This window comes from Tachyglossus aculeatus, chromosome 9 (genome assembly GCF_015852505.1).
Source record: "Tachyglossus aculeatus isolate mTacAcu1 chromosome 9, mTacAcu1.pri, whole genome shotgun sequence".
NCBI classification, from domain to species: domain Eukaryota; kingdom Metazoa; phylum Chordata; class Mammalia; order Monotremata; family Tachyglossidae; genus Tachyglossus; species Tachyglossus aculeatus.
The window spans coordinates 62,536,364-62,548,980 of NC_052074.1; the positions used below are offsets into that span (position 1 = coordinate 62,536,364).

General features: G+C 48.1%; 1 protein-coding gene across 1 annotated transcript in view; it reads right to left on the reverse strand.

The window, feature by feature from the left end:
- Positions 1-2,674: 2,674 nt before the first annotated feature.
- ZC3H15 (zinc finger CCCH-type containing 15) overlaps positions 2,675-12,617 on the reverse strand; it is a 36,115-nt gene continuing 26,172 nt past the window's right edge. Inside the window, exons 6-10 of the mRNA XM_038750902.1 lie at positions 10,774-10,956; positions 9,570-9,716; positions 9,351-9,452; positions 7,787-7,913; positions 2,675-3,647 (exon numbers count right to left, since the gene is read on the reverse strand). Coding sequence (XP_038606830.1) covers positions 3,454-3,647; positions 7,787-7,913; positions 9,351-9,452; positions 9,570-9,716; positions 10,774-10,956 — 753 coding nt within the window. The 3' untranslated portion in view covers positions 2,675-3,453. The remainder of the gene's footprint in view (positions 3,648-7,786; positions 7,914-9,350; positions 9,453-9,569; positions 9,717-10,773; positions 10,957-12,617) is intronic.

A 12,617-nucleotide genomic window follows, 5' to 3' on the forward strand; every position in this document is an offset into this window, starting at 1 on the left:
TCTCTGAGCCTCAGTTCCCTCATCTGTAAAAAATGGGGATCAAGACTGTGAGCCCCACGTGGGACAACTTGATCACACTGTATCCCCCCCAGCGCTTAGAACAGTGCGTTGCACATAGTAAGCGCTTAACAAATGACATCATTATTATTCTTTTAGACTGTGAGCCCACTGTTGGGTAGGGACTGTCTCTGTGTGTTGCCAATTTGCGCTTCCCAGGCGCTTAAGTGCAGTGCTCTGCACATAGTAAGCGCTCAATAAATACGATTGATGATGATGATATAGTAAGAGCTTCACAAATACCCCAATTATTATGATGATGATTATTAATATCTCTAAGGTGGTCTGGAGTTCATGTCCAGCGGTGGAAAGAGCCCGGGCTTTGGAGTCAGAGTTCACGGGTTCAAGCCCCGGCTCGGCCAATTGTCAGCTGTGCGACTTTGGGCGAGTCACTTCACTTCTCTGGGCCTCAGTTCCCTCGTCTGGAAAACGGGGATTAAGACTGGGAGCCCCCCGTGGGACAATCTGATCACCTTGTAACCTCCCCAGCGCTTAGAACAGTGCTTTGCACATAGTAGGCGCTTAATAAATGCCATCATTACGTCAATTTAGGGGCCACTCCCACCCCCCACCGCCCCTCAATGCCCCTCTCCGGGAGCTGGACTCTTTTAGACTGTGAGCCCACTGTTGGGTAGGGACTGTCTCTATACGTTGCCAACTTGTACTTCCCAAGCGCTTAGTACTGCGCTCTGCACACAGTAAGCGCTCAATAAATACGATTGATTGATTGAAAAGCTGCTGTTGTGTGCGGGGGATGGTCTCTGGTGCCTCAAAATCTTGTTCACCAGGCAAGGAGAGGCTCCTTTGGTCACGAGGCCCAAGTCTGCCCTGACACAAGCCCTTCGACACGCCTAACGTCACCACGGTGAGCAAAAACGACAGTTTTCGGTTATCCGAGCCCATTTTTCCCCCCCCGGTTACGGCCTCTGCACTCCGAAAGGAGTCACTATATTTAGTGATGGATTTTTTTGTGAACCAGGAAGTCGTCCTGAGTCATGAGTTATTGTTGTCGTTATGACCCAGTCCCAGTTAACATTCGAAAACTCAGTGCTCGTATTAACCATAGTCAGACTAGTTGTACAGAAAAGGCACAGCTGATTAAACATTCTTAACAGGGAGTCAAAGTTAACTTTTAACTCCCGCTGGAGCTGCTTTTCACCCAAGGCGGCAACTCCTTATGACCGAGACAAAACAGGCCCACGACGAAGGCTAATGAAAAACTGAGAATTCACGGCAGCGGTTTTCCCCAACCCACCCGAGTGGGGCTCGCCAATCCCAGTATTTCCGATTGGGAAAACGTTCCCAAAGTCACCGGCGTCTCAGCAGGATTTACGGCACCACGGGGATTACCGGCATTTAAATTCCGCCGAGGGTGAGCCTCGATACTGTTGGATCTCTTTCCCTGCATTTAAAACTAAGCAGGGATAATAATAAACGTCTTTTCCTTGAATTCAGGCAAAACACAGAAAGAACTTTTGATGCTTCCAATCGCTTAAAGATGGGCCCGAAGAAGCCCCAAGGCCCTAGTGCCCTGGGCTGTTTTCAGTCAGTCATACTTACTGAGCACTTACCATGGGCAGAGAGCATTGTACTAAGCGCTCGGGAGGGCGCAGTATAACAATTTTCAGCTTCATCCCCATTTTACAGATGAGGTCACTGAGGCACAGAGAAGCGACTGGGCCCAAAGTCACGCAGCTGACAGTTGGCGGAGCCGGGATTCGAACCCCTGACCTCTGACTCCAAAGCCCGGGCTCTTTCCACTGAGCCCCGCTGTATGCTTAATACAATAAAATACAAAATACAAAAACAATTGGAGTAGCGGCGTGGCTCAGGGGAAAGAGCCCGGGCTTTGGAGTCACGGGTCGTGGGTTCAAATCCCAACTCCGCCAACTGTCAGCTGTGCGACTTTGGGCAAGTCACTTCACTTCTCTGGGCCTCAGTTCCCTCATTGGTAAAATGGGGATTAAGATTGTGAGCCCCACGTGGGACAACCTGATCGCCTTGTATCCTCCCCAGCGCTGAGAACAGTGCTTTGCACAGAGTAAGCGTTTAACAAATTATTATTTAAAAAATCCCCCCAGAACAACAACAACAAAAATATATTCAGGAATATCTGCCTTATCTCTGGCCTTGCAACTGTTCCTAACTTCCCCTGCCAGGGTGACCCCACAGAGACCTCACTGGTAACATCCCCCCGGCACACGGTAAGCGCTTAAATACCACCATTATTATTCTCCCCTGCCTAATCCTGGGCCTTCCCAGTGACCATCGCGTCCTCTGGCCTGCTTCTTGCAGCTGCCTAAAATGGATTTCTGTTCCCTAGGCCAATTCCCTCCAGAGATGCCCGAAATGGATTCGGCAGGGCTCCAGCTGATGTCGGGACAGTGATGGACACTACGCAAAACAGTAGGGTCCCGGGGAGTGAGCACTTCATCCTAGAAACTTCCAGATTCTCCCCCGGCGTCTACGCGCAGGAAGAGTTTCGCTTCACCCACGGTGCTCCAAAAAAGCTAATTTACTAGGAAACCCTATTCAGCCGAAGCCAAACCTACCCTCAGGAAGGCTTACTTGAGGCCCAGAACGCTTGAGGCGAAAGTCAAGAGGCAGGCTGCTCCGATTTGACCTCCATTGAGCTAGCAGTTTATTTAAAGCGAGTTCACAGAGCGGGACTGAGTGAACGGACCCAGGCTCGACAGGGGCGATTACATTGTAAAAAAATTATAACTTTAGATCTCACGAAGAAGCACAAAAGAAAATGGTCCGTACTGTGGCTTTGCAATCGGGGAGTCTTTATTTACAACTCTGTTGGCGAAAAAGGAGACGGGAAGGTCTTAAAAAGGTTCAACAGAGGGTACCGAGGCAGGCGCTGGGAGTTTAAAGAACTGGCATCTTTCCTGTCCACCCAATCGACCGCCCACAGGAACGCCCCGCGTAGGTTCGGTTCCGTTTACGGAGTAGAGTGTTTCTATTTCACGCGATCTCTTTTTTTTTTTTAAGAAATACCGGAGACACCGAATCCACTCATTAAAGACGCAGCCTACGTCGAGGGATGCTTTCGATTTGTACCTGATAATAACACATGCCCAGTGAGACTCAGGAGCTGGGAAAAGCGGTTACACTTCCTACTTGAGTTGACACAGTCACAACAATCATTTCTGCGATGACCACCGTTTCTCAATTTATTGATGAGCTACTCTGAACTTACTATGAGGTGTAGCCAAGGTCGGACCCGAGGGGGATCGGGGTAACCATTCCTTTATTTTGTCTGTCTGTCGGAGACGATACGCCCTCCATACTCGGCACAGGAGACCGGGAACACCCTTTTAAGAATTCTAGATGAAATAAAAGAGGGAGTCGGCGTTCTTCCGTCGCCGACGAGTGGTCTTTCGGTCCGCCTCATTCTTCCAAGTCGAGTGTGTTCAGTTCTTCCTCAAGGTCGTCCAAATCCTCCCCCGTGAAAAGGTTTTCGTCCACGGGGACGGCATCCACGACTCCGTTCTCCCGGTCCTCTTCGTCCGCGCCCTCGTCCAAGTCGCTCTGCTCTCCGTTCTCCGCCCCGCCGCCGCCCGAAGCTTCGCTCAGCTTGTTTTCTGGCAACAGAAAGGGAAGGCCGATTCAGAACGGAGGAAAGGGCCGCCGCTCGACCGGATCGCCTCAGTGCCGCGGGTGCGCAGCTCCCCGCACTCGATGCCAGAGAGAGGGGCACGGTCCCTGCCCCTCAGGAATTTACCGGCTAACGGGGGAGGTCGAGGAGCCGACGGCCAGACGCGCGGACCTGGAGGGAGAAGCGCTGTTTCGGCCTTCGCGGCTCTAAACGGAGCGGAGGTTAAGCGGCCAAAGTTTTGGTGGGGCTGGGGTGGCGAGGGCGCCCGGCCGGAGAGATTTCACCCGTGCGGGTCTCCTGATTTGACCGGTGCCGCCTGCGCCATCCGTGGGCTCCGGAACCGTCCTGCCTTGGCCCGCATCAACTGTTTACCTGCTGCGGGCAGGGCGTGCGTCGTTTATATTGTTTTACTGTGCTTAGTACAGTGCTCTGCACGCTGAAAGCGCTCAATAAAACGGTTGTCTGACCCCGGTAACGGCCCTGAATCTCTTCAGGGCCACAGGTGGGTGAGGAGAGAGGGCAAAGGGGTGGAGGCCTTCCCAGACTGAGCCCTCTCCATCCCCCCAATCTTACCTCCTTCCCCTCCCCACAGCACCTGTATATATGTATATATGTTTGTACAGATTTATTACTCTATTTATTTATTTATTTTGCTTGTACATATCTACTCTATTTTATTTTGTTAGTATGTTTGGTTTTGTTCTCTGTCTCCCCCTTTTAGACTGCGAGCCCACTGTTGGGTAGGGACAGTCTCTATATGTTGCCAATTTGTACTTCCCAAGCGCTTAGTACAGTGCTCTGCACATAGTAAGTGCTCAATAAATACGATTGATGATGATGATGATGATGAAGAGCCCAAGACGGAGGAGGTGGACACTTTAGCTTTGCTGCCTGACCTGGCTACTTATGACGCTACCCTCTTGGTTACGCTGGGCAGCAGCACGGTGTAGTGGACGGAGCACGGCCTGCGGGTCAGAAGGTCACAAGTTCTAATCCCGACACCGCTACCTGTCTGTTACGGGACCTCGGGCAAGTCACTTCTCTTCTCTGGGCCTCAGTGACCTCATCTCTAAAATGGGGACTGAGACTGTGAGCCCCACCTGGGGCAGGGACTGTGTCCAACCCCATTTGCTCGTATCTGCCCCTTGCACAAACTAAGCGCTTAACAGATAGCACATTATTATCAATCAATCAATCAATCATATTTATTGAGCGCTTACTGTGTGCAGAGCACTGTACTAAGTGCTTGGGAAGTACAAGTTGGCAACATATAGAGACGGTCCCTACCCAACAGTGGGCTCACAGTCTAGACGGGGGAGACAGAGAACAAAACAAAACATATTAACAAAATAAAATAAATAGAATAGATATGTACAAGCAAAATAAATACATAAATAGAGTAATAAATATGTACAAACATATACATATATACAGGTGCTGTGGGGAAGGGAAGGAGGTAAGGCGGGGGGGTGGAGAAGGGGAGAGGAAGTGAAGTGATATTTACATTTGAGAGAAAACATCTAGACCTATAAGTTCTAGCTTTTATGTGAAATCCTCATCCCCCTCTCCATCCCCCCATCTTACCTCCTTCCCTTCCCCACAGCACCTGCATATATGTATATATGTTTGTACAGATTTATGACTCTATTTATTTATTTATTTTACTTGTACATATCTATTCTATTTATTTTATTTTGTTAGTATGTTTGGTTTTGTTCTCTGTCTCCCCCTTTTAGACTGTGAGCCCACTGTTGGGTAGGGACTGTCTCTATATGTTGCCAATTTGTACTTCCCAAGCGCTTAGTACAGTGCTCTGCACATAGTAAGCGCTCAATAAATACGATCGATGATGATGATGATGATCCGGAAGGTGTTTTTTTTTTTTAAAAATCTAGGAGCTAATGCTCAAAAATCACCGTAAGTCTCTATCTCTCTCTTCACTCTCGCATTTTACTACATCAAAAATGCATTTTTCAAAAGCAGTTTTCAGGCACCATCCGCTAAGGGCAGTTTTGCTGTTTTCGAAAATGGAATTTTTCTAATCTAACACCACTTCAGGTTGTTCAGAGAGGCACAATCCAATGGATTTTCTCCCTTCCCTACCTTGCTGCAATATGGACGTTCACCAAAGACGATGGTGAAACTCTGCCTGCTGGACAATAGGCCCCTCAGCCACTCGTGGAAGGTACTCTCCCCCTCTTCCTTCCCCCAGCTGCTCAGACAGCGTGCATGGGTTTTCATCATCATCATCGATCGTATTTATTGAGCGCTTACTACCAGCGCCAACGACTCTCGATCTTCCGGGTGAGAGCGGCGAACCCGCAAACCTCGTGCCAGTCGGGTGGGATCCCGCCACGGTGGAAGCGGCCCCCAGGGCTGCACGCAGTTCATCCGCCCCGTGACCGAACTCGCACCCACTTAATGAAGCCCATACGGGGGGGCCCGGAAAACCGGCGGCTTCTTTCATTCACTCAACTGCATTTACCGAGTGCTTACTGTGTGCAGAGTACAGTACTAAGCGCTTGGGAGAGTACGGCAAAAAACAGACTCGTTCCCTGCTCACGAAGTGCTGAAACTTGGTCATCATCATCAATTGTATTTATTGAGCGCTTACTGTGTGCACAGCACTGTACTAAGCACTCGGGAAGTACAAATTGGCAACATATAGAGACAGTCCCTGCCCAACAGTGGGCTCACAGTCTAAAAGGGGGAGACAGAGAACAAAACCAAGCATACTAACAAAATAAAATAAATAGGTCCTTCACAAAATAAAATAAATTGGTCCTTCACAATACTCCGGAGTCCTAAATTCACAGAGTCAGACTTGCGACCCGTCTACAACTATCGCTCAACAGGTAAATGACATAGGACTTAGTCAACCGCGTTTTTGCCAAGTACCTTCCTCTTTCCCTGTATATATGTATATATGGTTGTACATATTTATTACTCTATTTATTTATTTATTTTACTTGTACATTTCTTTCCTATTTATTTTATTTTGTTGGTATGTTTGGTTCTGTTCTCTGTCTCCCCCTTTTAGACTGTGAGCCCACTGTTGGGTAGGGACTGCCTCTATGTGTTGCCAATTTGTAATTCCCAAGCGCTTAGTACAGTGCTCTGCACATAGTAAGCGCTCAATAAATACGATTGATTGATTGATTGATTTCCTTGTAGTTGTCCGGAACTTTTATTGTTCCAAAATGCTCTCCTATCATCACCTCAATTTACCCTCACAGCATTCCTGTGAGGTAAAAAAGAGTCTGGCACTTTTATTCTACCAAAATGCTCTCCTGTCAATCACCTCAATTTACCCTCACAACATTCCTGGGAGGTGAAAAGTAGGCACCATCCCCATTTTGCACATGAGGACACTGAGGCACGGAGAGAGCGACCTCCCCAGCGTCAACCAGTAGGCCGGGGGCTGAGCTGGGACTGTGGGTCGGAGACATGCAACAGGCTGAAATTCTTTGTTTCTGATTTCTACCCCTTAGCCCCAGGAAGATCCAAAGAGATGTCTACTCCAGGTTCCCGGCAGCTCCAACTCTGCTCAAGGAGGAAGGAATAATAACCCCGATAGAGATGAAATGGCATTTAAGCGCTTACTGTGTGCCAAGCACTCTTCTAAGAGGTAGGGTAGATACAAAATAATCCTGCCCCACTTGAGACTCGCAGTTTACGTGGGAGGGAAAGCAGGCATTGAAGACCCCAAATTGCCTTGGATTCTCTAAGTATAAAACCTGGTTCTGATCGCTGGCTGTTTAGAATTGTCTGCACGCATAATTTTACAGTTTACTGGATTACCCAAGTCGCTGACGTCTTGGGGCCTCCCGCAGTCAGCAATACATCAAGAGTAAACGGATTATAATCATCACGGACGACTGTAGCTAATTTAGCAGCAACAAGGAGCTCAGCAAAGGAGAACACGCAGTGTCTCTCAAAGTTCTCCACTTTATAAAAGGCACAGACGTGTTTTTTGAATAACCAAAAGTGATCCGTCAGAGGTGGTCCCAGTGCTAAGTGGAACCACAGATTAAATGGTAACAATTGACTTTTGGAAGGTACTTAAAGATCCAGTCGCTTTAGTCAGCCTTCTAGTTTTCAAAATCGGCTAAGCAGCAGACTTACCATCCTTATCTGCCGAAGCGTAGGCGCTGAATCGCTCAAGGCTGGCCACGGTGATACCGGTCTCGTCTACGTCCTTCGGAATATACAGGCTCAAATCTATATCATTTATCCTCACCGTATCATCGACCTTTGGTAGAATAAAGAAAAAAACAAAGCAGAGCTCCATTACAAGCACAAAAATACAGGCCCCTAGATCAACATCTCCTTGTCTACCACACACACTGCCGAACTTCTAAACACAGCCACTTAAAAACACATAGTAGTCTTAAATTATAATTTCAAGTAATTTTCACAGGCTCAACCCTTCTGGCCCTTTTGAAAATGATCACATGTCCAAGTGACATTATTAGACATTATTATAATGACTGCTTTTGCAGAGAATACAGCAAGACCACAGGCCCAGGATTTTACAAGGACCCAACAGATGCGGCTGTGTTCTAGCTGGAACCGCAAATCGCTTCTCCACTTCCCGTACCAGGCCTTTCCTGCCCCGCCTGGGTTTTTGAAATCCCATTTCTTTTGTTCTGCTCCCCCGTCATTCTTCAATTTTTCCATTCTACCTGCCCCTATTGTTATTCCGTGATTAATAATGACAGCAACACAGCAACTTAATTGCCGTTATTGCTGTTATGGTACTTATGAAGTGCTTACTATTCATTCATTCATTCATTCATTCAATCGTATTTATTGAGCGCTTACTGTGTGCAGAGCACTGTACTAAGCGCTTGGGAAGTACAAGTTGGCAACATCTAGAGACGGTCCCTACCCAACAGTGGGCTCACAGTCTAGAAGGGGGAGACAGAGAACAAAACAAAACATATTAACAAAATAAAATAAATATATACAAATAAAATAGAGTAATAAATACATACAAACATATATACATATATACAGGTGCTGCGGGGAGGGGAAGGAGGTAAGGAGGGGGGGATGGAGAGGGGTTTCCAGCTAATTACTGGCTAATGTGGGTTTCCTGTACTCTTCAAAGTGCTTAATACAGTGTCCTGCACGCAGTAAGTGCTCAAAAGTAAGACTGATTGATTTTACATTGTGAGCTCCATGTTGCTCAGAAACCATGCCTGAATCAAAGTGCACAGTGCTTAGGACTGGGTTCTGTACATTTTTTTAATAGTACTGATTAAGCACTTATGTGCCAGGCGATGTACTAAGCGATGGGGAAAATACAAACTAATCTGGTTGGACGCAATGTCCCAGCGCTGTTCAGATACAGCTGTTAGATACAAGCCAATCAGGGTGGACACAGTCCTTTTCCCACAGGGGGCCAACAATTTAAGGAAGAGAAAGTAGGAATGAATCCCCATTTTACAGGTGAGGTAACTGAGGCCCAGGCTCAAAGTCACAAATCAGATCTTAGTGGTGGTAACTGTCAAGTGCTTATTGTTACGTGCCAAGCACTGTACTAAGTGCTGGGGTAGAGACGGGATAATCAGGACAGACGCGGTCCCTGCGGGACAAGGGTTTCAAAGCAGGGCGAGTTTCTGGAAATGGGGCTGGCTATGGAAAGCTCGCAAACCAACAAGACGCAGCCGCAAGCATCCTTCACCTCATCGCCACTCGCTCCTTGGGTATAATGAGTATCGTCCGCTTCTTCATCATCGTCATCCACCAGCTCGGGTCGGAACTCAAACACTTCTCGGCCGCTGATCTATCCACAAAAAGAGAACCAAGTTTCAACTGTGCCAGACTCTGTCATCCCTCAGAGGCACCTTATCTTGGTGACCCTCTCCATCCACAAATAACTTTCCACAGGGAATGGACATACCACCAACGCTTTGCCCGCCTTGAAGTCGGCTTTCCTCCTTTCCATGTCCTGTTCGGCTTTATCAATTTTTTCTTGTCTTTTCCTTTTCTTCCACGCGAGAAATGATTCTAGGGTAATTTTGGTGACGTTTGGTCCTAAAGCTGAACGCTGGTGAGAGAGAGGTTTAAAGGTTTCACGTGAGCCATCCGTCTCGTATCGTCACCCTCCTACGAATTCAACAGGGCCACGGTTCACTAGTGTTATCCTACTTGAAACTGAATTCTTTCGGCCCAAAGTCCCGGTTAACGAATCTTCATTAACTGGCGTGAATGTGTGACAGTGTCTTAAAACTGTTTCAAAAGTTTTGAGTATCAATGGCGACTTCAAAAAGTATTTGAATATGAGCGAAAATGTGAAACTTACAGTGCTATTACAGTGCATACAGTGCTAAAGCTTACAGTGCTACAGTGCTTACAGTGCCATGTATATATATATATATGTTTGTACACATTTCTTTATTTATTTTACTTGTACATATCTATTCTATTTATTTTATTTTGTTAGTATGTTTGGTTTTGTTCTCTATCTCCCCCTTTTAATAATAATAATGTTGGCATTTGTTAAGCGCTTACTATGTGCAAAGCACTGTTCTAAGCGCTTGGGGGGATCCAAAGTGATCAGGTTGTCCCACGTGGGGCTCACGGTCTTAATCCCCATTTTACAGATGAGGTAACTGAGGCTCAGAGAAGTTAAGTGACTTGCCCAAGGTCACACAGCAGACATGTGGTGGAGCCGGGATTCGAACCCATGACCTCCGACTCCAAAGCCCGTGCTCTTTCCACTGAGCCACACTGCTTCTCTTTTAGACTGTGAGCCCACTGTTGGGTAGGCACTGTCTCTATGTGTTGCCACTTTGTACATCCCAAGCGCTTAGTACAGTGCTCTGCACACAGTAAGCGCTCAATAAATACGATTGATGATGATGATGATGCTATTAAGCATTAACGGTAAGATGCAGCATTCCTAACATCTACACTGATTTCCTAATCCGCGGGATTAAAGCTACTGAGCGCATCCGCTTCCCGATTACGGCTTCCGGAGGGATTTGGCTTCTCTCTTTCCCAAAAGATAAATTCCTGTTGCCCCCAAGTGGCAGACGTTAAAAATTCCCAACTGGAGACTTCTCCCATCTTCCGTTGTTTTGGGGAAGAAAAAAGACGGTTACCTCTCTTTCTATGAGGTCCTCTAATGAAATCTCGTCTTCCTTCTCTTCCTTCTTTTTATCTTTCTTGAGCACAAAGCCAGGAGGTAGAGCGTGGCGGTACATGCATACGTCGCCGCCGCCGGGACACACCCAAAACCAGCCGTATTTGTTGTTTTCGATAGCATCAAGAAAATGTTTGCATACCTGGAGAGGGGGGGAAAAAAAAAGAAATCCACAGTTACCATCGGCTCTCATCCTAATCTCCGGGAAACGGAGCTAAACTCTCCCTGAGCGGTAGAGAATGCCCGCGGAGAGAGGATGGGAGTCGGCCTCGGGACTTGCGATAGGACGTCGTGGGCGGGGAATGTGTCTGCTTATTGTTGGGTCGTTGTCTTTCAAGCGCTCGGTACGGAGCTTTGCGCATAGTAAGCGCTCGGTAGGCAGGACTGACTGAAGGACGGATCAACTGGCCGTGGCGCGATGGGCATCTCCGGTGGCAGCGTGGGCAGGCTGCAGCCCAAACCGATCCGGGCTCGAGCGCCAGGCTGCCGATTTTGGGATCGTTCCCGGCCTCGACGACAATACCCGGGGCGGCCTCCTGCATGAAAGCCCCCCCGCCCCCCTGATAATGATAACAGAGACAATAACCACAATGGCTGTGGTACTTGTTGTCCGCTTACTAAGTGCCAAGCACTGTTCTAAGCGCTGGGGGTGGATGCAAGGTAATCAGGTTGTCCCACATAGGGCTAACACTCTGAATCCCCACTTTCCAGATGAGGCAACTGAGGCCCAGAAGTGAAGTGACTTGTCCAGGGTCACAGAGCAGACAAGTGTCGGAGCCGGAATTTGAACCCATGACCTTTTGACGCGCCTGCCCGTGCTCTATCCACTAGGCCACACTGCTTCTGCTCTTTCAGTGGCTACCAATCAATCTGCGCATCAGGCAGAAACTCCTCACCCTGGGCTTCAAGGCTGTCCATCCATCCCCTCGCCCCCTCCTACCTCACCTCCCTTCTCTCCTTCCACAGCCCAGCCCGCACCCTCCGCTCCTCCGCCGCTAATCTCCTCACCGTACCTCGTTCTCGCCTGTCCCGCCATCGACCCCCGGCCCACGTCATCCCCCGGGCCTGGAATGCCCTCCCTCTGCCCATCCGCCAAGCTCGCTCTCTTCCTCCCTTCAAGGCCCTACTGAGAGCTCACCTCCTCCAGGAGGCCTTCCTAGACTGAGCCCCTTCCTTCCTCTCCCCCTCTCCATCCCCTCATCTTACCCCCTTCCCTTCCCCACAGCACCTGTATATATGTATATATGCCTGTACATATTTATTACTCTACTTATTTATTTATTTTATTTTACTTGTACATATCTATTCTATTTATTTTATTTTGTTAGTATGTTTGGTTTTGTTCTCTGTCTCCCCCTTTTAGACTGTTAGCCCACTGTTGGGTAGGGACTGTCTCTATATGTTGCCAACTTGTACTTCCCAAGTGCGTAGTACAGTGCTCTGCACACAGTAAGCGCTCAATAAATACGATTGATGATGATGATGATTTCAGAACCCTACACTGAGGCAAACGCACAGCGCAGTGTGGGCTGGTAAGCTCTTAACAAATGCCAAAATTATTATTACAGCATTTTAAACCTCCTTCATCCTCCCCTTCAACCCAAGCACCACCAGGAGGTAAACCAAATAAGCAAATCTAACACTCTGTATCACTTTCTAGCACAGAACGGTCCTTGCCCTATGTGAGAAACTTTTAGCAGGGCTGAATTTAAACAGCGGAGAACCCATTAGATTCGAAATGACTCCGATGTCCTCCCGCCTCCCCCATTTCTTGTCCCTGATAACCTGCCCCACGTGGGGCAG